Genomic DNA, 27,317 nt, shown 5'->3' with positions numbered 1-27,317 from the left:
TCCATTTTAGGATGATTGATTGCAGAGAGATGTTTTTTTTATAACCTAACCCTGCTTTACACTTCTCCACAACTTTATCCCTGACCTGTCTGGTGTGTTCCTTGGTTTTTATGATGCTGTTTGATCACTAATGTTCACTAAGAAACCTCTAACACCAAGTTCACACTTCACTTATTTAGTCAGTTATTTCCATCAGTTATTGTGAGCCAAAACCAGGTGCGGGTCAAAAGCCCAGAACAGGTGCAGATCTTTCCATTCTACCTTCTCTCTGGGTAGGCTTCACTACTGGTTTTGGCTCACAATAACTGACCAAATAACTGATGTGTGAACTCAGCCTGAGGCCTTCACAGAACAGCTGTAGTTATACTGACAAGAAATTACACACAGGTGGACTCTATTTAATAATCAGGTTACTTCTCAAGAAAATTTGAACTGAATTTTATTTACGGGTATCAGAGTGCACGGGGGCTGAATACAAATGGACGCCACACTTTTCAGATTTTTATTTAATAAAAATGTTAAACTATGTATCATTTTCTTTTCATTTTACACGTACTTGCCGCTTTCTGTTAGTTTATCACATAAATCACAAACAAATACGTTTGAGTTTAGGTGTAATGTGAAAAAATGACAAAAATTTCAAGGGGTATGATGAATACTTTTTAAAGGCGTTGTGGGATTAATGGTGGTCCTTTTGGAGAAAACTGAGCTTTTAGGCTACATTTGTTGTTTTAGGTCCATTTTATTTAGTAACTGCGATAAAATACTATATTAAATAGTGCAGTGTGGCTCAGTGGTTAGCATTGGCGCCTTGCATCCCTGAGGTCCTAAGTTCAAATCCAACCAAGGACAACATCATCATGGCGTTTGTATGTTCTCCCTGTGTTTGGTGGGTTTCCTTTGGGTACTCTGGTATCTTCCCACACTCCAAAGACATACTGATAGGGACCTTAGATTGTGAGCTCCAATGGAGAAAGGCAATGATAATGTCTGTGAAGCGCAGCGGAATATGTCAGCGCTACTTAAGTGAGTAAAATAAACAAGACACAGTTATAGTAATGCTTTACAAAAGAAATACTTATGAAGAATGTTCTCCGTTGTTCAGGTTTGGGTACGAGTACTTCAAAGGAGGCCAAGGAGTATTTTGCAGACATGGACCGACATCGAATTATTTTCCGATATGCTGGGCCAGAGGATGATGCTGCCATTACTCTGGTAAGAACCATATGGTCATAACTAATGCACATTTGTTGTTGTGTCTGCGTGCATGTGTATATTTACATCTGTTTATTTCAGCAATTGCATATTATATATGCTATATGATGCACAGTTGCTGCTCTTTGTCCTGTTTGGTGAAGTGTCAGTGGTTTCTCGCCCATATTCATTGGGGGACACAGGAACCGTGGGTATAGCTATGTCTTTTAGGAGGCGTTGACACTAGTAAAAGCTGTTAGCTCCTCCCCTGGCAGCTATACCCCCTCCAGTCTGGAGAGAGAGCTTCAGTTTTTTCTAGTGTCAATAGGAGGCAAGACCTCCTTTTTTTCCCCCCTTCTCTTTCAGATGGGAATAGGCGGTCGCCTCGCCTCCCTGTTCTCCTGGGGGAGCATGCCAGCGTTGGTCCGCCACGCTGCCTCCTCCCCCACAAGAAGACAAGGGGACCAGGGCAGCCTCGCTCCCCTGCATCCCGCCAGCTGAAGGGTCACCCGTCCAAGTCCCTCTTCCAGCTTCCTGCCACTACGGTGCCAGTAGGTGAAGGGGTGACCCTGCTGGAGGAGAGGAAGGGTGAAGATGGCGGTTGGACAGATAAGTAGATGCCGTCGCCGCTCACCCGCTCTGGCTGCACTATCTACCTCCCTCCCATGGAAGGGCACCTTAGCATCCACTCTGAAGGGACCCACCAGTGGCAGAAGACCAGGTGTCTCTATTATTCAGTGGCGGCAGCCTGTGCTTCCTCTGCAGCGTTGGGACACAGACATGGGACGCATCGGGTTGGGAGTGGACGGAGCCTAGCAGCTCAGACGGGAGCGCTTACAAGCGCAACTCCAAGACTAGGGCCGGCGGCTATTCTGCTCCCAGATGCAATTGGGCGGCTGCCTGCTTTATGGTGCTGCCCTGGCACAGGGGTACACAGCGAGGGGGCGATTCCGGCAATTCGAGGGTTAATGGACTCGCGCGCATCGCAGCGGCTCTCTGGAGGGGTGCCGGACCTGAGGCTGCGGGGTCTTCTCTTCCTGCCTCAGTGCTCAGCCAGTTCTCTCCAGACTTTCTCGGATGGTGTCTCCTGGTCCTGGTAAGAGCTGTTGCTCCTCTCCTCAGGTCACTGTATCCCTCCAGCCTCAGATATCTCCTGGTTACACCATGTCTGATCCCTCTGGGGTTCTTCCGCGTCCAATAGCTGTCCATTATGCCTGCGCTATATGTCAGGTAAAATTCCCTTGCGGGCAACAGGATTCTGTCTGCGCTGCTTGTCAGACGCCCAGGCAGGCCCCCCCCCCTTCAACCTATACCGCTGCTCCCCCTCTGGCATCTGAGTTACCCAATTGTGCCAGAACGCTCTCTCAGGCGGTGGAAAACCTTGCTCAAATCTCCCAATCCACCCTATCTATAGTGGGTTGCTTGGTTGAGAATCCGGCGCAGACCTTTGAGGCCTGTTTTGGACGGAAGAAGGATACCCCCCCCCCACTGACCAACAGGGGGGTATCCTTCTTCCGTCCAAAACAGGCCTCAAAGGTGTTTCCTTGCCATAATGATTTTTCGGCGGTGGTTTCCAAGGCTTGGGATCACCCAGACATGCGTTTTTCCGCCCCAAAAAAACTGGACATCCTATATCCTTTTCCAGCGGACTGTTTCAACGTGGGCATCCCCTCCTAAGGTGGATCCACCAGTGGCGCGGCTCGCCAAAAATACGGCTATTCCCATAACCGATGGATCCTCCCTTCAGTCAGCTGAAGATCGTCAGATGGAATCCTTGACGAAGTACCTCTTTGCTGCTACAGAGTCAGCACTTAGGCCCGTGTTCACCTCCGCATGGGTGGCAAAGGAGATCTCTGACTGGGGTAAACAGCTGGACCAGGACTTGGTATCCGAGGTCCCTGCTCAGGATCTCCGATCCTTGGCACAGCTGATCATCCAGGTGGGGAAGTTCCTCTCCAAGGCGTCCCTGGATGCTTGTGTGGGCAGCGGACCCGACTTCCAAGCGTTCTTTAGTCAGACTTCCCTTTGCCGGCGTCCGTCTTTTTGGTTCTCGCCTGGATGAAATTATTTCTGAGGCCACGGGGGGCAAGAGCACCCATCTTTCACAGCCTAGAGTCAAGAGGGCCTCTCACATTAGGGGTTCCTCACGTGGCAGACCCTTTCGTTGATTCGCTGGTTCCCGCCCTGCGACGGGTTCTTCCGCCGGGGGAGGCGAGTTTACTCCTCAAGATCGACGTAAGAAACCGTCCTTTCGGTCACAGACCTCTTGGCGTCCCAGACCTCAGGCTGCTCGACCTCCTGTGGCTAAGCAGTTCTCAGCCTGAAGGTGCACCCCCACCCAACAGGGTGGGGGGCCGCCTCATCTTCAAGGACGTCTGGCGGGCTCATGTCTCCGACGCTTGGGCACTCGAGATTTGTATCCTCGGGATACGTGATCGAGTTTCTGTCTCTTCCCCCAGACACATTTTTTTCAATCCAGTCTTCCACGGGACTCCGAGCGGGGGGCCGCCTTCTCCCAGGCCATTCAGTCTCTTCTGGATCGGGGAGTTATCTCTCCTGTTTCCCCATCAGAAATGTTCAAGGGGTTCTATTCCAATCTTTTTGTGGTCCCCAAAAAGGAGGGCTCTGTGCGCACAATCCTGGACCTCAAGCTCCTAAACCAGTTCCTCCGTCTCCAGCAGTTTCGGATGGAATCCCTTCGTTCCGTAATTGCTTCTCTGGAGCAGGGGGAATTCCTTTTGGCTATAGATATCCAGGACGCATACCTCCACGTTCCCATTGCGCAGAGTCACCAGCGCTTCCTGAGGTTTGCGATAGGAGACTATCATCATTACCAGTTTGTCGCCCTCCCGTTCGGTCTGGCAACCGCAACTCGGGTCTTCACAAAGATCCTGGCCCCTCTTCTTGCCCTGCTCCATTCCAGAGGCATCTTCCTTATGCCTTACCTGGACGACATCCTCATCAAGGCCCCCTCCTTTGCTCAGGTATCGAACAGCGTACAGATCACGCTGGAAGCCCCGGCGAGCTAAGGGTGGTTGGTCGGCTTGCAGAAGTCATCTCTGACACCCTCCAGACAATTGGTCTTTCTGTGTGTGCTTCTAGACACTGACGTGGCATGGATTCGCCTTCCTCCGGACAAGCGACTGGCTTTACACTGTTCCGTGAGGATTCTTCTCGACTGCAGACTTCCGTCCATTCGACTCTGCATGAGGACATTAGGGAAGATGGTCGCCTGTTTCAAGGCGATTCCCTTTGCCCAGTTCCACTCTCGCACGTTCCAGAGAGCGATCCTGTCCTCCTGGGACAAATCTTCCGAGAGCCTGGACTATCCCATCCACCTCTCTCCTCAGGTGAGGTAGTCCCTTTTTTTGGTGGCTGTCGGTTCCAGTTCTGGGAAGGTCCTTCCTTCCGATCTCCTTGACGGTTGTTACCACCGACGCCAGTCTACTGGGTTGGGGAGGGGTGTTCCCTCCCCGTACAGTCCAAGGCACATGGTCTCGGTCGGAGTCCAAGCTCCTCATCAATGTCCTGGAGCTCAGGGCGATTCTTCTGTCCCTCCGGCACTGGACCCACCTCCTGAGGGGTCGCCCCGTCTCAGAGTCCAGTTGGACAACACCACGGCGGTGGCGTACATCAACCACCAGGAGGGAACACGCAGCCTCGCGGTGACGCTGGAATCTGCCGAGATCTTACGGTGGGCGGAGGCCCATGTACCGGCAATTTCAGCAATCTACAATCCCGGCTGTGGAAAACTGGATAGCGGACTTCCACACCAGACCACAATAGATCCGGGCGAATGGTCCCTCCACCCAGAGGTATTCGAGGCGATCTGTCTCCGTTGGGGTCGTCCCGACGTGGACTTGATGGCCTCAAGGCTCAATCGGAAGCTTCCCACCTTCCTCTCCCGCGCAAGGGATCCGGAAGCTTGCGGTGTGGACGCCCTGATCTCCTCTTAGCAATGAATATGGGCGAGAAAAGGAGATTTTTGTATAACTTACCTGTAAAATCTCTTTCTTGCTCTTCATTGGGGGACACAGCACGCACCCATTAATATTGTTCAACCACAACTGTGGCTGTTGCTGGTTAGAACCCCGTTTGGGTTTTCGGCATGGTTGATGATCCATGTTTTTGATTGGTTGGCTTGCTTCTCCTACTGCTTGTACACAAACTGAAGCTCTCTCTCCAGGCTGGAGGGGGGGTATAGCTGCCATGGGAGGAGCTAACAGCTTTTACTAGTGTCAACGCCTCCTACAGGACATGGCTATACCCACGGTTCCTGTGTACCCCAATGAAGAGCGAGAGAGATTTTACTGGTATGTGCTAGGAGTACCAAGCACATGATTCTGAATGCAAAGTAACAGTGTTCCCCTCCACCCACCATTTGCAAAGAGGCTTAATTTTGGTGTAATGTTAATGTGGTGGCAGGACTGCTTGCTTTAAGTCACTATGTCCACTTACGTAGGGTCATTTATGCAAGGGACACATGCTCATCAAAAAGTAGCCTTTAGCATCATCCACGACACGTTTCTTACCATGCTCTTAATATTAACATGCCAAAAAAGTCAGTTTCCTTTTTTAAGTTTGTTAGGGAAGTGTAGAGCCTATGTTCTCCTGTTAGTTAGTTTTTTTTCCCATATATGTCACGAGGAGTTTCTGATTCAGTTCTATTACAAAAACCCTGCAGGCTTTCAGCAAAAAGAAAGTTGATGACCGAAAAGAATGGCTGACAAATTTCATGGAGGACAGACGGCAGCGGCGATTGCATGGCCTGCCAGAGGTAACATATACGATGGAGAAGAATAGAGCGGTTGACTGTTACTTTCCTTTTTCTTATTTGGATATTTTTGTCTTTTTGTAGCAATTTTTGTATGGTACTGCCACAAAGCACTTAAGTTTCAATGACTTCATTAACAAGGAACTGATATTGTTCTCCAACTCAGACAATGAACGATCCATTCCTTCTCTGGTTGATGGTAAGCTTTCTTTGTCTAGACTGAAATTTTGGGGGATAAATGACCAAATTTAAATGTCATTTTTATTAGTATAATATCACGTGTTATGTTTTTGGGACAGTTCTTTTCTATATGACTGAAAGGTCGTAAATAAAGGGAGTGGCTATGATTTGATGTGTGCTTTGTAGAGAACTTCTATTTCTGCTCAGATTGACGGAACCCATCAGACCCCCCGTTATAAGTCACTGGTGTCCGTTTCCACTATTTTCATCTTTTTTCCTTCTACCGGGTGCAACGTTCATATTGCTGGGATTATAAATTATGACAAAATCTGCATTGTGTGTCCCATTCACTGACTAAACCCTTGTTTCACTGACTAGGCCTGAAGCCTGGCCAAAGAAAAGTGTTGTTCACATGTTTTAAAAGAAATGATAAGCGTGAAGTGAAAGTAGCCCAGCTAGCCGGCTCTGTCGCTGAAATGTCTGCTTATCACCATGGGGAGGTAAGTGCCGTGTATAAGTCTGGGCTGACTCCTTCCAATTTCTAATATCCCTCGGTTATGATAAACCTTCCTTTTTACAGCAAGCCCTGATGATGACCATTGTTAATCTGGCACAGAACTTTGTGGGAAGTAACAATGTGAGCTTACTGCAGCCCATCGGTCAGTTTGGCACAAGGTTACACGGTGGCAAAGATGCTGCCAGCCCGCGTTACATTTTCACTATGTTAAGGTTAGTTGCAATTACTAATCTGTCCTCTATTGACACTGCTCTGTGTTTGTGGAAATGGAAATATGTAACCTGTGCGTCATTTATTCCACAGTCCACTGGCCCGATTACTTTTTCCAAATGTGGATGATAATTTGCTTAAGTTCCTGTATGATGACAACCAGAAAGTGGAGCCAGAGTGGTACATGCCCATCATTCCTATGGTTTTGGTGAATGGCGCTGAAGGTATTGGCACTGGATGGGCTTGTAAACTGCCCAATTATGACACAAGAGAGATTGTCAACAATATCAAGAGAATGTTGGATGGCTTGGATCCACACCAAATGGTAAATCGTTGTACATGTGTTAAAGTTGCTAGTCATTGTCAACAATTGTCGGAATCTAAACCACACCCGCGTTATGTTCTCTATTTTCAGTCACTTATGCATATGATTTAAGTAGCAGTGCTATTTTTATGTGCTACAAATTTATGCTAGCCCTTGCCTTTCTAGTGCCCTTTTATTCCTCTGTATTTCTAGGGGCGGATTCACTCTGCGTTTTGCAGTGTCTGTTTGACATATGCGCCAGGAGGGCTCCCGTTGCTTCTGTTAAAGGGCATCTGTCCGCTCTGAAACACTCCCAAACTAGAAGGGATGCAGAGTCTGTCATTTTTATCTTCATACTCTCTTGCAGTATGACACTGAGCTCCAACAAACCAGTAGTAAAATGCATTGAGAGGACCCTCGTTCTCACACACACTCTCGGAGTCCTCTCAATGCATTTTACTTGAGATCTGAGATCTCTACATGCAAAACCGTAAATGTACCACCAAGCTATAGCATAATCACATAGAGATGCATGTTTTTTCTATGCTTAGAAGCTAACACACATTACTGTTGTCTTTATAATCCTATATTGTTCTTGTGAATAAAGCAGTAATATGTATTTTAGCTTTCTGAACCGATCTTAGTGTGGTGAAGCTATGGTACATAGAGTATATGATATGTAGATGATAGATCACATCTCTGCCCTTAGCATGTCTAGCCCTGTCAATCAAGGGGAGGGGGGAGTGTGCAGAGCACTGGGGTTTACAAAGCAGCACTCAAAGGATTCAGCCCCGCCTCCTGGTGCTTGAACTTCTCATTTGCATTTGAATAAAACACAGATATCTCTGCAGCTATTTAACATTCAGACAGAAGAAAGGTATTGTTTTAATCAGCGTGATGAGCTCTACTAGGCAGTATGGTTTAATAGGGCTGATCCTGGTGACAGAGCCACTTCCAACACCTGGGCTCAGAGTTGTCTCCAGTCCCAGGCATTTCAGTAGGTTGCGTGCTGTTGGAGCTGACATCTTCTCCTGATGGAGGGGAGTGTAAACTACCTTCAGCAGGGGCGGACTGGGAACATAAAGTGGCCCTGGAATGGAATAAAAAAAACATAAACGTGGCCATATATTGTAGGTGTGTCTAAATTTACAGAAGACAGGGCCTGCATAAATAGGCTGGCCAGCAATACTGTAGCCCCACCAGGACCAAATACTTCAGACCAGCATAAAATTCTACCGCCCCAGCTGCAGCAGTATAAGGCTACTGTCACACTAGCGTTCGGGGCTCCGCTTGTGAGTTCCGTTTGAAGGCTCTCACAAGCGGCCCCGAACGGATCCGTACAGCCCTAATGCATTCTGAATGGATGCGGATCCGCTCAGAATGCATCAGTTTGGCTCCGTTTGGCCTCCGCTCCGCTCAGCAGGCGGACACCCGAACGCAGCTTGCAGCGTTTTCGTGTCCGCCTGGCCGTGCGGAGCCAAACGCATCCGTCCAGACTTACAATGCAAGTCAATGGAGACGGATCCGTTTGACGTTGACACAATATGGTGCAATTTCAAACGGATCCGTCCCCCATTGACTTTCAATGTAAAGTCAGGAGTCCCTATTAATATACTTTTGAGCATTATACTTACCTGAAGAGCTGCGATGTGTGTCCGGCCGGGAGCTCCTCCTACTGGTAAGTGAAAGGTCTGTGCGGCGCATTGCCTATTGCACAGACCTGTCACTTACCAGTAGGAGGAGCTCCCGGCCGGACACACATCGCAGCTCTTCAGGTAAGTATAATGCTTGTATTTATTGCTGAGTAACCATGGCAGCCAAGACTGCAATAGCGTCTTGGTTGCCATGGTAACCGATCGGAGCCCCAGCTATTTAAACTGGGACTCCGATCGGTACTCTCCGCTGCCACCAATGATGGGGAAGGGGGGGGGGGGGGTGTGATTTTAATTAGGAAGGGGGGGAGAGGGGAGGCCGCACTGGGGAGGCCATACTTGGAATCCGCACTGGCCACCAATAAATATAGAGGGAGGGGGAGGCCGCACTGGTCATATTTAATACTGGGGAGGGAGGGAGGGGGAGGCCGCACTGGTCATATTTTTTATACTGGGAATCCGCACTGGCCACCGATGAATATAGAGGGAGGGGGGCCGCACTGGTTACAATTAATACTGGGGAGGGAGGGGGGCCGCACTGGCCACCAATAAGTTAAATACAGGAGGGGGGGGAGGGGCGTCTGCTGCCTGGCAGCATCTGCCAGGCAGCAGGGGGCAGTCATGTACACAGTTCTCAGTATATTCTAACATGAAGCGTCCCCATCACCATGGGAACGCTTCTGTGTTTAGAATATACTGTCGGATCTGAGTTTTCCGAAGTGAAAAATCACATCTGAAATGAACAGTTATGCAAACGGATCCGTTCTGAACGGATGCAAGCGTTTGCATTATAGGAGCGGATCCGTCTGTACAGACACCAGACAGATCCGCTCCTAACGCAAGTGTGAAAGTAGCCTTAAAGTCCTGAGGATGGCAATACAGTTGAATATAGGAGAGCAGTTTCTGCTGCCAGTAACTGATGCACCTAGTAATAAAGGGGTTATGCAATATATATAACTGCCCCCCCCCCCCCCCCAATGTGCCGGGCCCCTCACAGGGAATATATTTACCTGGGTCCCCGCTGCTTCTCCCTGTACACGGATAAAAACATCCTGTTTTGAGGGGGGGGGGGGTGCAGCCAATGGTAGGCGGGGACACAGACAAGCCTCCCTAGCATCGCAGGTGATACTAGGGGGACTCATCCCCGTCCCTGCCTGCCATTGGCTGCTCCCCCCCTGACACCGGATGTTTTCATCCGTGTACAGAGAGAAACAGCAGCAGTGCGGGAACCAGGAGGCGGCGCAGGGAGCAGGGACCCAGGTAAATATATTCCCTGTAAGGGGCCCAGCACATGGGGGGGGGGGCAGTTATTGATATTGGATAACCCCTTAATAAATGCTGAGAGCATCAGATCACCCTGTAGCCGGCCAGCGGCATTGAGAAGATCTTGGGCAGCCCCCTGTGTGCATTAGGCCGCCAGTAAATTTTCCTGCAGGGTCTATGTCCAGTCTGCCCCTGACCTTCTGGAAGAGGTGAAGCACAGGGGCAACTTTTAAATGTCGGACAATGTCAGGTCAATTTTCTTCCATTCTGTCACCAGCGGGAGCTAGAACAGTGATTGGTGTTCCCCTGTTTTCTGGAAAGCAGTTGTATGTTTTGGTGTCTTATTTGTTGGGTTTTTGTCAATATTGCAGCTTCCTAGCTACAAGAACTTCAAGGGTGCAATTCAGGAACTGGGCCAAAACCAGTACGCTATGAGTGGGGAGATTTTTGTCCTTGACCGGAATACTATAGAAATTACAGAGCTCCCAGTCAGAACGTGGACACAGGTTAGTGGACGTGCACGTATAATAGTTTTATCTTTTTTGCCTTTTTCATTAAATTGAATAGCTAATGGGGGAGACTCCTTCCTTTCCTTCCCTTCCCTTCCCTTCCTCCCTCATAGAAGTTGGGTTCCGAGCAGTATTTGAGTACTTTATTCTTGTTCTTGCATGTTTAATAATGCATGATATCTCAATAGGTTTACAAGGAGCAGGTTCTGGAGCCTATGCTTAATGGCACAGAGAAAACTCCAGCTCTGATATCAGACTACAAGGAGTACCACACTGATACAACTGTGAAATTTGTTGTGAAAATGACAGAAGAAAAACTGGCGCAAGCAGAAGCTGCTGGCTTGCACAAAGTCTTCAAGCTTCAGACCTCACTTACCTGCAATTCTATGGTAGGTTTTCTTGTTTCCTTTTCTCATTACTCTGCTTTTTTTGCTCTTAACATTACGCTAATATAGATAGTCGTCGGCCAAGCCTGCTTGTGTTCTCAATAGAGAGACACATCTAGCAGCAGCTTATCTCCCAGGACAACAAAGGATCAGAAATGTTGAAATCTAAGTGCCCGAAACATGCTGTCCACATTCACTTCTTTAAGTGTATAGGAACGAGCCATCCCATTAAAGTGAATGGGACGGCTTGTAATTATACTGCTCACCGCTGTGATGTCGACGGCGAGCAGGTAAACAATAATGGGAAGGCTACCCTGGCACGACACGTGGCCTTCTCTACAAACAGCTGATCCTGATGCTAGGTCATCAATAGTTAAAATCCCGGAAAACCCTTTAAAAAACTTTAATGGGTATGGACAGTTTGAGCATTTCCTACATCTATTAATGGGGTTATCTGAGGCTGGAAGTGCCCCCTCCATACGCCCGGACCCCTCGCACTGATTCTACTTACCTGGGTCCCTGCTCCGCTCCTGGTCTCAGCACAGCCGCCACTGCTTCTCCCCATGCGCGGATGAAAACATCTGGTGTCGGGGAGGGTCCAGCCAATGGCAGGCGGTGACGGGGACGAGCCTTCCCAGCATTGCCCGCGATAACCTCAGATACCCCCTTCAAATATTTGCCATGTCATTATATAACTATACACTATATTGCTGAAATTTGTTCACTGTAGGCTCTGTTCACATTAGCGTTTAGTTTTCTTCAGGCTTTCCTGTATTTAATTGCCAGCAAAATCATTGTAGTCTGTTCTTGCAGTTAAAAATTCATGAACTCTTAGGCCCCTTCCAGACTCGCAGCGCAGCTACCGGCCTGACCTCCCTGCACTGACGGGGGTTGCACAGCATTGTATTGATTTATGATGCTATGTAACCCTTACAGTTCTGGAATGTATTGGATAACACTGGCAGCATTATGTCAGTGTTATCCAATACATTCCAGAACTGTAAGGGTTACATAGCATCATAAATCAATATAATGCTATGCAACCCGTCAGTGCTGGGAGGTCAGGCCGGGAGCTGCGGACTCGCAGCGTGACACACGCTCGTCTGCAAGGGGCCTTACAGACCCCACTTCAGGATCTGCTAGTAAAACGGTTTAGCTATTATCGCTCCCTGATGAACGTGAGCCTTGGTGCTAGTGTGAACAGCACCACTGGGATTTTTTTTTTTTTTTTACACAACTAATTATATTTCTTTTCTTTTAGGTCTTGTTTGATCACATGGGCTGTCTTAAAAAATATGAAACTGTTCAGGATATTCTGAAGGAGTTTTTTGATTTAAGATTACATTACTATGGTCTACGGAAAGAGTGGTTAATGGGAATGTTAAGTGCTGAGGCTGCAAGACTTAACAATCAAGCCAGGTTTATCCTTGAGAAGATTCAAGGGAAGATGGCAATAGGTAATGATTCTTTGAAGAGCTCTGCGCAAATGTTTTGTTAACCAGTAACTGCATGTCATTTGTAACTTGCCTTTATCAAATCTATTAATTCCAGCTCCTACATAGTGATTATGTGTATCCATAACTGCCACTAGAAAGTTGGTTAATGCATTTTTTTCATTTTTAGAAAACAAGACTAAAAGGGAGCTAATTCAGATGTTGGTGCAGAAGGGGTATGAATCTGACCCTGTCAAAGCTTGGAAAGAAGCACAGGAAAAGGTAGGCAGAATTCACATTTCAATCTAAATGCGCTCCCTTTTACAAGGAAGGGGAGGGCTCATTAGCTTCTTAACATGATTGCTAATAATGTAGATGTCTGATGTGTGATGATCATCCAATGTCTTTACAGTCTGCAGAGGAAGATGATATCCCAGATCATAACGATGATAAGTCCTCAGATTCGGGTACCACATCGGGGCCTGATTTTAACTACATTCTCAACATGTCTCTATGGAGTCTTTCCAAAGAGAAAGTAGATGACCTGATTAAACAGAGAGATATAAAGGTATTGTACACATTTTTGTACATGGACAGCCAATTATACAATGTACTACTTATGCTTCATTTGTATGAAGAATAGACCTTTTTGAGTTGGTTAAAGTGGTTGTTTGTCTCCAGCAAATAGCATTTATCATGTAGACAAAGTTAATACAAGGCACTTACTATTGTATTGTGATTGTCCATATTGCCTCCTTTTGCAGATTTAATTCATTTTTCTATCACATTACACACTGCTTGTTTCCCGGGATTATGACCACCCTGCAGTGGCCATGCTTGCACTGAGCAGTGTATAATGTGAAGGAAAAATGAATCAAGCCAGCAAAGGAGGCAATATGGATACTATCAATATATTAGTAAGGGCCTTGTATTAACTTTCTCTACATGATAAATGCTATTTGCTGAAATGAGATAAACCTTTTAAAACTGCTAAACTCTTTCCTTGGTAATAGCGACATATAAGAAACTCAGGGGCACACTTTTATTAAGACCGCTATTTTAGACGCCAGTCTTAATAAGCCCTATACCTGGTGGTGGCTCTGCCAGAGTTATGAAGAGGCACCAGCCTCTTCAGAACTTTGGCAGATCCACCACCGCTTCTAAATTTAGACCGTTTTCTTCACCTAAAACAGGCGTAGAAAATGGTAAATGAGACGGGTCTACTGGACCTTTGCACCACAGTCTGCGCCAGAAATACGCCTACTTTAAGTGTATTTATGTTTAATAAATGACCTCCTCAGTCTATACATATAGAAGTCAGCGGCAATATGAATTAGATCATTATAGACAGAGTAAAGCACCTCAGACCTAAAATATAACTTTTAATGTAAAAAAATAAATCCATACAAAAATATACTTACAAATACAAAGCAGGTGAGCCAAATCGAAATAAGCAGAAAGTACATGCGACTCAAAACAGTCACTGTGCCTGAAAACATAGGTAATTAGTTAAGACCACCGTGTCTAAAACAGCTGTCAGACTAACTCTTGTGTGTCCCACCAATATCTGACTCCCCAATTAACATCGATGTCCTGATCTGTGCTTTTGAGCAGCTTTTATCTAAATACTGTACCTTACCAAATTACCAATGTAAAACTGCAATTAATTACAGTGCAGGTACGATAGCATTTTAGAGTCATTCTTACATGCAAAGTGTTGTCCTAATTTTGATTGGTCACGTAACCTTATGCTGAGCAACAGTGGATGTTATTGATGAATCTCTCCCTGAAACTAAGCTTCAAATTTATTTAGGGACTAGAAAGCTCTTTAGGCCTCTTTCACACGTCCGTGATGACATCTGTGTGAGGATGGTTATCAGTGAAGGAACAGTGTTTGGTCATTGTGTCAATTTTTTGCCCTCTGTGTGTCAACTGTATTCCACGTACACTACTAGGCTCACATTCAGCTTTCAGCACATGTCCTACCAAAGGTTCTTATAAATTACTGACAGAACATGGATGCCATCCGTGTTGTCAGTGGTTTACATGGTCAGTGGGAATAGCTGATGTGTGAATAAACATATTGTGCTGTCTGGGGCTGAAACGATTACTCGAATTAATCGATTAACTCGACACAAAAAAAATCCTCGAATCGATGATTCGTTTGTGACCACAGAGTGTGAGTGAAGAGCTTGCTATTCATCACGCTCCGTGGTCACCCGCCTGCTCGCACAACTCGCTGCTTTGGATCCTGACGTACACACATCTTCAGGATATTTTATTTCACTGGCGCTGCGGCTGGGCACTGATGGCTAGGAGGGGGAGTGGGAGAACTGATGGCAGTGGGGGGAGCTGGTGGCATTGGGGGAGGAGCAGATGGCAGTGGGAGGGGGAGCAACTGATGACCTGTGGGAGCTGGTGGCACTGGGGGTGGTGGAGAGCTGGTGGCACTGGGGGTGGTGGAGAGCTGGTGGCACTGGGGGTGGTGGAGAGCTGGTGGCACTGGGGGTGGTGGAGAGCTGGTGGCACTGGGGGTGGTGGAGAGCTGGTGGCACTAGGGGTGGTGGAGAGCTGGTGGCACTGGGGGTGGTGGAGAGCTGGTGGCACTGGGGGTGGTGGAGAGCTGGTGGCACTGGGGGTGGTGGAGAGCTGGTGGCACTGGGGGTGGTGGGGAGCTGAAGGCACTGGGGGTGGTGGAGAGCTGAAGGCAAGTAACGAAGGGTGTTGGGGACTGATGGCAGGGAGTCTGAGTTTTTATAAAGGAAAACAGTCTATTAATTCATTTTTTCTTATTAGAGTACTCGATTAATCGTAAAAATAATCGTTTACTGCAGCCCTAGTGCTGTCTATGGAGAAGACAGGACCGCACATGATTTATTGATGTGTGAAAGATGCTGCCGATTCATGCCAAAATACACAGTGGAAAATATCTGTTACATATGGACATAAGTGGTCATTAACCATTAATTTTATGTTCGTGTCTTGATTCTATGCAATATTCTTGTTCATCACCCACTCACCGAGTCATTAGGACACTGGAGAGTCTCTCTGTTGGGACAAGCCATCTAAAATGTATTTATGTTTTAGGGTAAGGAGCTAAACGAACTGAAGAAAAAATCTCCGTCCGACCTCTGGAAAGATGACTTGGCAGCTTTTATTGATGAGCTTGATGTAAGTACAGACAGGACCCTTCATACAGAAAATATAGTTGGGGATCACACACACGCCAATTTTTGTCACTTATCCTAGGGTGTTCGGTCCCCTTGATCAGACATTAGTGCCATAAAAGTGCAAATAAAATACTTAGTTTATGTAATTTCAGTGAAGTGTTTAGCAATAACCTGGCTAAACACAACCTGTTGTGTTTGAATGTGACTTGAAGTATAAAAAAGTTTGGGGACCTTGTGTACATTTCATTGGGTGTTCTTATTGGAGACTTAAAAGTAACTTTGATTTCTCTGTTTAGAAAGTGGAGGCTCAGGAAAAAGAAGACGCTTTAGCTGGCATTGCTAGCAAAGCAATAAAAGGTAAAGTAGGCAAACCAAAAATGAAGAAGCTTCAGCTAGAGGAGACCTTGCCATCAATGTACGGCAGAAGAATAGAGCCCCAGATTAGTGCAATGAAAGCTGATGTCAGTAAGAAGTTGCTCAAGAAGAAGAAGGTGAGGATGGTCTGTCATCAAGTGTACAAATACCTTTTTGTTTTTTGTTTTCACGTGCAATGACCATTTCGTTTTTTCTTTTGCAGGGTGAAATGGACTCCTTAGCACTAAAACTAGAGTTTGATGAGGAGTTTGGCACCACAGTAGCAGAGGGAGGTGAAGACTCTCAGACCACTACTCCAGTAAAGCCTGTAAAGCCCAAGCGGGAAAGGAAAGAGAAGGAGCCTGGTATGTGAGATTACACAGTATTTATGTGTTTGCCAGTTTTAGTATTCACTTTCTAATGGGTGTTGCCTGAAACATAGCCTGGTCACCCAGAAGAATGTAGATCGGCAGCACTAACTAAGGCTGAGTTCACACGGGTGAGATTTCCGCGCGGGTGCAATGCGGGAGGTGAACGCATTGCACCCGCACTGAATCTGGACCCATTAATTTCTATGGGGCTGTGCACATGAGCTGTGATTTTCACGCATCACTTATGCGTTGCGTGAAAATCGCAGCATGCTCTATATTGTGCGTTTTCCACGCAACGCAGGCCCCATAGAAGTGAATGGCGCTGCGTGAAAATCGCAAGCATCCGCAAGCAAGTGCGGATGCTGTGTAATTTTCACGCACGGTTGCTAGGAGACGATTGGGATGGAGACCCGATCATTATTATTTTCCCTTATAACATGGTTATAAGGGAAAATAATAGAATTCTGAATACAGAATGCATAGTGAAATAGCGCTGGAGGGGTTAAAAAAGAATTCTTTAACGCACCTTAATCCACTTGATCGCGCAGCCCGGCTTCTCTTCTGCCTTTATCTTAGCTGTGTGCAGGAACAGGACCTGTGGTGACGTCACTCCGGTCATCACATGATCCATCACCATGGTAAAAGATCATGTGATGACCGAAGTGAAATCACCACAGGTCCTGTTCCTGCACACAGCTAAGATGAAGGCAGAAGAGAAGCCGGGCTGCGCGATCAAGTGGATTAAGGTGAGTTAAAGAATTTTTATATTTTTTTTTTACCCCTCCAGTGCTATTGTACTATGCATTCTGTATTCAGATAATACAATCTACAACGATCCCAAGCCCGAACTTCTGTGAAGAAGTTCGGGTTTGGGTACCAAACATGCGCGATTTTTCTCACGGGAGTGCAAAACGCATTACAATGTTTTGCACTCGCGCAGAAAAATTACGCATGTTCCCGCAACGCACCCGCACCTTTTCCCGCAACGCCCGTGTGAACTCAGCCTAACTGAGACATCAGTCTGCACCCTGAAACGAAGAAGGTAGTTTACAGTGCCCAGAGGTTTACTATCCATTTATTGTAAATCTTGACTGAGTGCTCTCATGTACTGCTCAGTGTTAGGCTACTTTCACACTGGCGTTTTGGCTTTCCGTTCGTCAGATCCGTTCAGGGCTCTCACAAGCGATCCAAAACGGATCATGCCTAACGCATTCTGAATCGAAAAGGATCCGCTCAGAATGCATCAGTTTGCCTCCGATCAGTCACCATTCTGCTTTGGAGGCGGACACCAAAATGCTGCCTGCAGCGTTTTGCTGTCCGCCTGACGAAGCGGAGCCAAACGGATCCGTCCTGATACACAATGTAAGTCAATGGGGACAGATCCGTTTTCTCTGACGCAATCTGGCACAATAAAAAACGGATCCGTCCTCCATTGACTTTCAATGGTGTTCAAGACTGATCCGTCATGGCTATAGAAGACATAATACAACCGGATCCGTTCATGACGGATGCATGTGGTTGTATTATTGTAACGGAAGCGTTTTTGCAGATCCATGACAGATCCACAAAAAAACGCTAGTTTGAAAGTAGCCTTAAAGTGTGCTTGTTACTGGCAACACACACATTACACAGCCGGGCCCGACATTGATGCGCGAACGGGCTATAAGGAAATATGATGTCACAGAGCCACAAGGCTGGCCGGAGTTTACTGAGGGGTGGAGTTAGGCGCGAGTGAGGCCGGCAGACTTTCAGCCCCTGGGCACTTGCGATGGCTCATTAGCATATCCTAAAACTACTTTTTGGGGCGATTTGAAGGATCCGAAATGCTAAACACAGGTGACATCTGTGTCATGTCTTTGTGTCCCACTGAACAATGTGATCTGCTTAAAACCGGTCAGGTAGGTGACAGGCTCCCTTTAAGAATTTTACTTTAAAATAGTCACGTCATAATCGGCTGTTGCTACCATTTATACACTGGTTTATGCAGATTTTTGTTGCATTTAATTTTCTTAGGATCTCGAGCTAAAAGGATTTCTCTGACTCCAAAAACCTCCACCATCAAAAAAGGGAAGAAGAGGAACCCCTGGTCAGAAGATGAATCCAAGTCAGACAGTGATATTGAAGAGACTGAAGTAGTAGAACCTGTAGTCATACCTCGAGATTCCCTACTGAGAAGAGCAGCTGGTAAGTCTTAAATGTAAGATTTTTAAAGTAGGATTTTGGTGTACCGTAAACATGTTCAACCTTGGCCAAGAGACCTTAAAATCTCATAGCCTTTAAAGAGGTTATGCAAGAATGAGGGGTGGGGGTTGCAAAGCAGTGATTGGCTGTGGAGATGTCAGACTGGATGTTTTCAGAGGAGCAGCCCAGGTGTGGAAGAGAAGGAACAGGAAGCCAGCGCCGGGAAGCAGGTAAATAAGCTTCCTTTCTCGCTCGTTATCATTGGGGGGACACAGGACCGTGGGTATAGCTGCGACCACTAGGAGGCGACACTAGGCTAGAACTGTTCTCCTCCCCTGCAGGCTATACCCCCTCCAGCCAGGAGAGAGCAACTCCGTTTTAGCTTAGTGTCTGCAGGAGGCAGACCTCCCTGCCTTATTTAGCCTTTTTCCCTTTTAGGTTTGGGAAACTGAGTCGCCCATCCTCTCTGTTATCCCAGGGAGCAAGACTGGTGTCGGAGTCCCTCACCGCTCGACCTCCCCACAGAAGCAAAAGGAGGATCCAAGGCAGCCCAGCTCCCCTGCTTCCCGCCAGCCAAGGGGTCGCCTAGGTGGTGAGTTCTTCCTGCCTAGCTGTTCCCCTCCCCCAGAAGCCAGCTGAGCACCGACCCTGGTCTTCAAGGGACTTTTAACCCTTCCTGGCCAGCCACTTCTTTTCGGCCGGCACCGAGTTATCAAAGGTTTAGATAGGCAGTGCAATTTGTTTTAATTATGAAGAATTTAACCCTTCCTACAACTTATCCATTTGAGGCTAGGCATCCCAGTCATATATAAAAAAAAAGAAAGAACATTAATAGGGGCCCCGCTCACCTCAGCCCACATCACCGCAGGATCACCCTGACCGTGCGGTACCAGACTGGGCCCGTGCCCTGTCCCGGACACAGGAGGACCTCTCATAGTTTCCTAGTCCGCCCTCCGCGGCCGCTTGGTTGATAATTCTGCACCTGCGCAATACAGTGAAGGACCCCTGAAGGATTCCCAATCCGCCTTCCGGGGCTGTTTGACTGACATTCCTCCACCTGCGAAATCAAATGGAGGACCTCTGACATTCCCTATCCACTCTCCTGGGTCGTTTGGTTGATAATTCTCCACCTGCGCAATCCAGTCGAGTACCTCTGGAAGTCCCAATCCACCCTCCTGGGTTGTTTGGTTTATAATTCTCCACCCGCGCAATTCAATAGAGGACCTCTGACATTCCCAGTCCGCCCTCCTGGGTCAATTGGTTGATAAATCTCCACCTGCGCAATCCAGTGGGGGAACCTCTGGAACTTCCCAATCCACCCTCCAGGGTCGTTTGGTTGATTACCCCCTTCCATAGGCGGCGTAATCGCAATATTACGGAATACAATTCTTGCCTGATACATTGACCCCTGCCATAGGTGGACTAAGCGCAATAACACTGGTTTCAGTGCCGGATGTATGCGTTCCCCATTCCGTAGGTGGCGGCATTGCATCTCCACTGGATTCAGTACTTGCTGTATGCATTTCCCCTTCCATAAGTGGCGCAATGATTTTATCACTGGTTACAGTGTGTGCTGTATGCATTATCCCCTTACTTAGATGGAGTAAGTGCACTACCGCTGGGTACAGAACTCGCCAAATGCATTAGTTCCTGCCGTATGCATTAACCCCCCTTCCCTTTATAGAGGGAGTAATCGCCCTACCACTGACTGCAGTGCTTGCCGTATTTACCACCTCCCATAGGTGGAGTAATTGCACTACCACCGACGGCTGTGCTTGCCGTATGCATTACCACCTTCAATACGTGGGGTAATTGCACTACCATTGGATATGGTTCTGACTGTCACGCTGTCCCCTTCCATAGGCGGAGTACTGCACTACCAATGAATACTGCAATTCGACTACGCCACGGCTCTAGATGCCTTCGCTTCTTTCACAAGTGGGGCATGGCAACAGTCAGTACCCGCGGGTGCCCTGTACTCATCTAGTGGTATATGGGTGCCGCCAGTGGATACGTTGGCTATTTCCACATTGTATCCTTCTTTTCTTTTTCGGTGCTCGTTTGGGGCATGATTATGACATCCTCTGTCTCTCAGGGGGTTACCTAGCAACACTTGGGTGTCCTAGAGACCCCCTATCTCCATGGGCCTCCACTTTTCTAGTCGGTGATGGTATTTGTCCCCTTCAATAGGTAGTGTGTACGCTATTGCACATAATATTGTGAATACGTTCCAGCCAGTCGAGCGTTTCACTGACTCTGTATTCTCTATTCACCACTCCTCCTTGTCTGGGGAAGTGGTTATGCTGGCACTCTGGTTTAGCAACTACAGCATGTTCTCATCCGCAGGTGCAGTGTTTACGTGCCCGAGTTTGTAGTCTCTGCAGTAGGGCATCCACCTCAGGTAGGGGTTCTACCCTGGTGTTAGTTTGGGCGGTTGCTCCTGTTCAGCGCCCTTCCCAGTTGGGGTGTTTAAGTTTAGCTCCACTTAACTGGGGCAGTATGGTACCAGGGCTTCTACTGGATGTCCTTAGGCCTTCCCCTCAGTTTTGCGCTAGCGGGGCAGGCGGTGGCTACTGCCGTGGTAGTGGTATTTGCATTGCCACTACATACTATGGTTCCTACTGCACAGCTCCTTGGTCAAGTGGCGGATTCCTCTAGCACTGAATTCGGTGGCCTCTGCCCTGTGGCCCCCATCTCAGCTGGAAGATGGTGCTAGAAATTCAGTTGTGGCTCCCCTTGCATGGCTTCCTCCTCAGGCGGAGTATTGCACGACCACTAGATCCTGTGGCTACTTCGGTATTGCACCAGTCTCATATGGGAAATGGGCTTTAGACCTAACCTCTACTTTCTCGCCCAATTTCCTTGGGGGACACAGAAGACCTTGGGTATAGCTCAGCTCCCTAGGAGGCGTGACACTAAGTGAAAACTGTTAAGTCCCTCCTCTATCAGCTATACCCTCAGCCTGGAGAGAGAGACTGCCAGTTTTTTGCTTAGTGTCCAAGGAGGCAAGACACTCCCTGCTCTGCAGGGCTGTTTTCTCCTTGTTTAAATTTAGATTTTTACTTTTTTCTTTTTGTTCCAGATCATCAGGGACAACAGAGACGCACTAGACCTCTCTGCTTCTCCCGGGGTTGAGCTGCGCAAGTGCCGGTCACCCGCACTGCTGCCTCCCCCACAGAAGGCAAGGTGGATCAGGGCAGCCTAGCTCCCCTACATCCCGCCAGCTCAAGGGTCGCCCGCACGCCAAGTCCCTCTTCCAGCGTCCTGCCACTACGAGGCCAGTAGCTGAAGGGGCGACCCTGCTGGAACGGACCGAGGGTGAAGACGGCTATGGTGAGAGAGTGGCTTCTTCAGCCCTACGTCCCCCACCCTCCCACCCTGGTCTCCTGCGTGCCTGACCCCCATACTGTGCTTCTGGACCCTTCTGTCACTGCTGGACCTAGGCTGGCCCATGGGGTGCCGCAGGGCTACAATCTACTCCCTGCTCCCTGCTCCCTCTCCTCCCTTCCTAGCCTCCATAGGACATTGCAGCTCCCACGCTAGCTGCAGAATGCTGTGAATAGGTTCAGCCACATCTCCTACCGGCGTCCCTCCTGGGAACGATGCACTCGCATCCGCACGGGCATCCGGTCTCAGGGTCCCCCATCCCCTTACCGATGCGCTGCTCTGGGCCGGGGGCCCGTTCCTGACGGCAGTGGCGTAAATTTTGCAGGCTTCGCGGCCTGCTGGGCCGCACCTCCGGCGCTCCTTCCCGGCCCCCGTCTGTTCTGGCCTGCGGGGTGGACTCATCTCAGTAGTGCTGCCTGTATGCATGCTCCTTCCATAGGCGGCATGGTGTCGCACTCCCCGGCTGGTGCATGTTTCCCTTCTAGATGGTTCTTGCCCTCTCCCGGGATACAGCGCTGGCCAAGTGCATGCGGCCCCTTTTTTTCTGTAGGCAGAATTCGTCACCCTCCAGCTATGGTGCCTGCCATGTGCATGACAACCCCTTCCTAGGCGGGATACTGCACTCTCTCTGGCTGCGGGCTTGCCTGGTGCATGACCCCCTTCTTAGGCGGAATACTGCACTCTCACCGGATACGATGCTGGCCATGTGCACGAGAACGCTGCACTCTCACTGGATTCGCTGCCGGTCATGTGCACAACCCCCTACCATAGGCGGAACGCTGCACTCACTGGATTCGCTGCCGGTCATGTGCATGTCCTCCTTCCATAGGTGGAATCTGCACTCTCACCAGATACGGTGCTGGTCTGGTGCACGACCCCCTCCCATAGGGGAACGCTGCACTTTCACTGGATTCGCTGCCGGCCATGTGCGTGATCCCCTTCCATAAGCGGAAACGCTTCACTCACTGGATTCGCTACCGGCCATGTGCATGACCCCCTTTCTTAGGCGGAATACTGCACTTCATCGGATATGGTGCTGGGCATGTGCACGACCTCCTTCTATAGGGAAACGCTGCACTCACACTGGATTCGTTGCCGGCCATAGACATGACTCCCTTCCGTAGGCAAAATTCTGCACTCTCACTGGATTCGCTGCCGGCCATGTGCATGACCCCCTTCCATAGGCGGTATGCTGCACTCTCATTGGATTCGCTGCCGTCCTTGGGCATGCCTCCTTCCCTCAGGCGCCATGCATACACTCTCACTGAGTAGGGTCGTTCTCTCGCTGGTAAGTTGCTGGCCATGTGCATGACCCCCTTCCAGGGTGGGGTGCTTGCAACTCTCACTGGATCCGCTGCCGGCCATATACATGTTCCCCCTTCCGTGGGCGGTGTACTGCACTCTCACTGGATTCGCTGCCGGCCATGGGCATGTCTCCTTTCCTCAGGCAACATACACACACTCTCACTGACTGTGTTTGTTCTCTCGCCAGTACGCTGCTGGCCAGGTGCATGACCCCCATCCATGGCGGGGTGCTCGCACTCTCCCTGGTTGCAATACTGGCCATGGGCATGTCCCCCCCTTTCTGGGCGGCATACTGCACTCTCACCAGATACGTTGCTGGCCTCTAACATGGGGGAGTGCTTGCACTCCCATTGGATACGGTGCTAGCCTTGTGCGTGACCACCCCTCATTCCATGGGCGGAATTTTGTACGCTCACGGGACTCACGGCTGATCTTGTATATGCTGTGCTGGACTTGTACATGTCCCCATTCATTGGCGGAGTAGTTGTACTCTCACGAAATTCGGTGTTTGGTGGATTATTGCACACTCACTTAATGCTAGGATAACCCTGTGCATGTCCCCATTTCACTAGGTGGACCTCCTGCGTCCTGCTGGATGCTGTGTGGCCATGTGCATGGCCCTCTTCTGGGCGGAATATGGTATGTCCTACTTCTCTGAAGTATGTACTGGCCTTGGGCATCACCCCCTTGTGGGGCGGGCCTTGCACGCTTGCTGTCTGCAATGTTTGCCAAGTACATTTCCCCCTCTTCTGGGCGGACTGCTTGCGTTCCATCGCATGCCATACTAGTCTTGTGCATACCCCCCTTTCTGGTTGCACTTCCGTAGATTCTGTTGGACTCTGTGGCTGGCCCTCTTCGCTGAGTGACTATTTTGCAGTGAGCGGACGTTCTTGTGCGCTCTGTGCGTTGTTGGGCCGTGTATGCCTTCTCCTTCCGTAGGTGGGTTGGCTTTCTCACTGCTTACGGGGCTGCTCGTACGTATGCCTCCATTCCTCCTGCGACATACCGTTTTACTCTTGGGATACGATGATTGCCGCAAGCCTGGCACTCTTCTCTGAAGAGATCTTTCTGTTCACCTGACCTGGACGGGCTCTATTTGCTCTCTACTGCAGCGAGCTGGGTGGTATCCATTCTCTGTTCGGAATGTATATTGCGTTTCCGTTGTGACGGTATCCACCATGTTCGTTGGCCCTTCCGCCTGGGGAGTGTTCGTGGTTCCTAGATGTGTACCCATTCGTCCCCCCGCTGCATTGCTTCCCTGCGCAAGCGGTCACATGGTGGAGAGTGCTGTCTCCAGCCCCCCTCGAAGTCTACGTTGGCTCTGGTGGGATTACGGTTCCCTCGCCTATTACCATTTCTCCTCTTCGGATGCATTTTGGTATGAGTCCTTCCTGTTGGCACCCTCTGTGCTTCAGTCTGTTCTGCTACCAGGTTCGAGCCGCTCTTCTCGAGCAGGTCGCCCAACTTCTCTTGGGTGCTCGATGTCCCAGGGACCTCCACTTTGGGTTCATTAGGGTATTCGCCTTCTGCGAGGCGGTGAGCCGGACGTCTCGGAGTAGCAGAGTTCTGCTTTTGAGCGGTCCTATGGCTTCCCTGTTGCCCACTCCTCCTTTCGGTTGGAGGGTGTCATCCGGTCTGTCTCAACAGTTTTTTCTCGCCGGCTCTGTTTTGGCTTCCGCTGGGAAAGATTTACTCCGATGTGGCTTCTGCCCCGGCCAGGCTTCAGGGGCTGTTCCTTCACTGCCCTCCCCTCTGGGGAGAACATGGTTGTTCACATGGATGGTTCCGGTGTTCCTTATGGCCTCCTACTGTCTCCATTATTCACACTGGCTGTACTAGCTGTGTGCCTATTTACCGGGTTTGCCGCGTTCTGTCCTCCCGCTGGGTGCAGATAACTTTTTCCATTCTGGGCAATGGTCCTGCTGTGGACTTACCTTCTCGGTAACTTGGCGGGACTACTTCTTCTGTCAAGATTATCCTTAAATCCCCCACACCGGGACTGTAGAACACCTTTCTGGGGTGGCTACATCGACATGGACTTTAGCCTGACTTGTCCTGGCATCTGTCGAATGCTGGGCGGGCTCTTTTCGGTTCCTTCCGTTTGTCCTTCTGCTCCCCCACTCCGGGTGGATACGGGACGACGTTGCTCGGGGGCCGACGGGACCAGTTTTACCAACCTTTTTGCCCGTGTCACTGATCTGCGCCTACTCACATTGGGTTTTCTCCCGCCTGCCCAGGCGATTCCAGCGGGCACGCTAGTGTTCGCTCCCGGCCGTGCGTCGTCCAGGTTCTGTTGTCTGACTTAGGATCTTACCTGGGGTTCTGTAGGAAGCTGGACATTCCCCCACTCTGCCTTTCTCTTCCCATGATTCTGTCTTCTCCAGTCCGGCCTGGACCTGCGACTGGGACTCTGTTACTTGAAGTGTCAAGTGTCGGCGCTGTCCTTCCTCTTCCAGCGTTCCCTGTAAAGAACTTCTGCCCTGGGAACTACATACTGAGCTCTTGGCGCCTCACTCTTTCCCTTGGAGCCGTTACAGAAGTTCTCTCTCTACTCCTTCTGTCCTCTACGGTTGTGTTTCTGTAGCCATCGTGTCTCTGCAGTTTGTAATTGGACATCTCCGACTCTTGTCGACGCTCGGTCTCTTGTGTTTCCAGGAGGTCCGCGCAAAGGTTGACGGCTCCAGGGTGGCTTTCCTCCGCTTTATCAGAATGGCTATTGCTGAGGTTACTGCATCAAGGGCAGGGTTCTGTTTTTGGTGTCACCGTTCATTTCACCAGAGCGGTTGGTGCCTCCTGGGCCGGAGGCATTGGGCTTCGGCCATGCAATTGTGCAGGGTGGCCACGGTCTTCCTTGCACTCCTTATCAAGTTCTACAGGGCGCGTACTCTGGCTTCGGCGGCTGCTGCCTTGGGCCGCCTGGTTTTGCAGGCGGCATTTCCTTGATGCCTTCGGGTGCTTCGCCTTGGTGCTGTGGTCTCTCCCCTCTTGGACTGCTTTTGAACGTCCCAAGGTCTTCTGTGTCCCCCAAGGAAATTGGGCGAGAAAACGAGATTTTTGTATAACTTACCAGTAAAATCTCTTTCTCGCTCTTTCCTTGGGGGACACAGCACCCACCCATTCATTGTTTTTTTCTGCACGGTTTCCCGTTGGGTAGTTGGCTTGTTGTTTCCACTTGTTGGACTTTGCCTTTTCTCACTACTTGGACACGCAACTGGCAGTCTCTCTCTCCAGGCTGAGGAAATAGCTGATGGAGGAGGGGCTTAACAGTTTTCACTTAGTGTCACGCCTCCTAGGGAGCTGAGCTATACCCAAGGTCTTCTGTGTCCCCCAAGGAAAGAGCGAGAAAGAGATTTTACTGGTAAGTTATACAAAAATCTTGTTTTTTTCTCCTTCCGTCCTTTTCCTTCTCTGGCTCAGGGTTCACAGCCTTCCCGCATGCCTTGGTGGCTCCTACGTTACTACCTTCCCCTCATCTGCATTTGCACGGGGTATTCGTTTGTGGCCTTCTACTTCCAGCCATATACCGAACCCGGATGGTGGGCTTTGGCACCCTCCACATCAATCTTTCTACAAGTAAATCCTTTCCATTGGTCCGGGGGTGCTACCTGTATCTACACTTACCTCTCAAGACATGACGAATGACTGTCATGTCAGTCCGATGGTGGTCACACACATCCCTCCTTCTACAGGTGTATCCTTCCCATTGGTCCGGGAGTGCTACCTGTACCTACACTTACCTCTATTAAGACATGACTAATGACTGTCATGTCAGTCCGATAGTAGTCATACTTTTTCACTGCCCATTCCATGGGTTGACTACGAGACTCCCCACACCAGGCAGAGCGGGGTTGCTGTCACGTCTTGCCACCATGATAAACGTTTTGTTCCTGGAACGGAACACCCTTTCTATTTCTTCTCCTCCTCGAGCTGAATGGTGGCCGGCCTTCCCCTTCTGTCTACCTGGCCAGTAGCCATGCGTGGTACTGTTCTGGAATCCCATCACTATTTTTTCCTATGTGACCAGTGTTTTCTCAGGTACGGTTGGGGCGTTGGACATCGTCATTACTCTCCGTCCGGCAGGAGTATTTCTCTCATCTTGGTCCGGTTCATTTTTCCCCGTCGGGCAA

At 49.2% G+C, this 27,317-nt stretch overlaps 1 protein-coding gene across 3 annotated transcripts in view; it reads left to right on the top strand.

The window, feature by feature from the left end:
- Positions 1-27,317, top strand: part of TOP2B (DNA topoisomerase II beta) — a 93,607-nt gene that overhangs the window by 38,356 nt on the left and 27,934 nt on the right. For all 3 annotated transcript variants that reach the window (XR_005779184.1, XM_040433158.1, XM_040433157.1), the window contains exons 16-30: positions 1,106-1,215; positions 5,879-5,971; positions 6,053-6,167; positions 6,527-6,648; positions 6,729-6,877; positions 6,969-7,200; positions 10,466-10,600; positions 10,792-10,992; positions 12,251-12,446; positions 12,613-12,704; positions 12,835-12,990; positions 15,510-15,593; positions 15,889-16,083; positions 16,170-16,311; positions 18,331-18,501. Coding sequence is in view for 2 of the 3 variants with exons in the window: in XM_040433158.1 (XP_040289092.1) it covers positions 1,106-1,215; positions 5,879-5,971; positions 6,053-6,167; positions 6,527-6,648; positions 6,729-6,877; positions 6,969-7,200; positions 10,466-10,600; positions 10,792-10,992; positions 12,251-12,446; positions 12,613-12,704; positions 12,835-12,990; positions 15,510-15,593; positions 15,889-16,083; positions 16,170-16,311; positions 18,331-18,501 (2,193 nt within the window). In the remaining variant the exon portion in view is untranslated. The remainder of the gene's footprint in view (positions 1-1,105; positions 1,216-5,878; positions 5,972-6,052; positions 6,168-6,526; positions 6,649-6,728; positions 6,878-6,968; positions 7,201-10,465; positions 10,601-10,791; positions 10,993-12,250; positions 12,447-12,612; positions 12,705-12,834; positions 12,991-15,509; positions 15,594-15,888; positions 16,084-16,169; positions 16,312-18,330; positions 18,502-27,317) is intronic.

Source organism: Bufo bufo, chromosome 5 (genome assembly GCF_905171765.1).
Source record: "Bufo bufo chromosome 5, aBufBuf1.1, whole genome shotgun sequence".
NCBI classification, from domain to species: domain Eukaryota; kingdom Metazoa; phylum Chordata; class Amphibia; order Anura; family Bufonidae; genus Bufo; species Bufo bufo.
The sequence above is the reverse complement of the archived record's forward strand: the minus strand, read 5'-3'. Positions and strand labels throughout refer to the sequence as shown.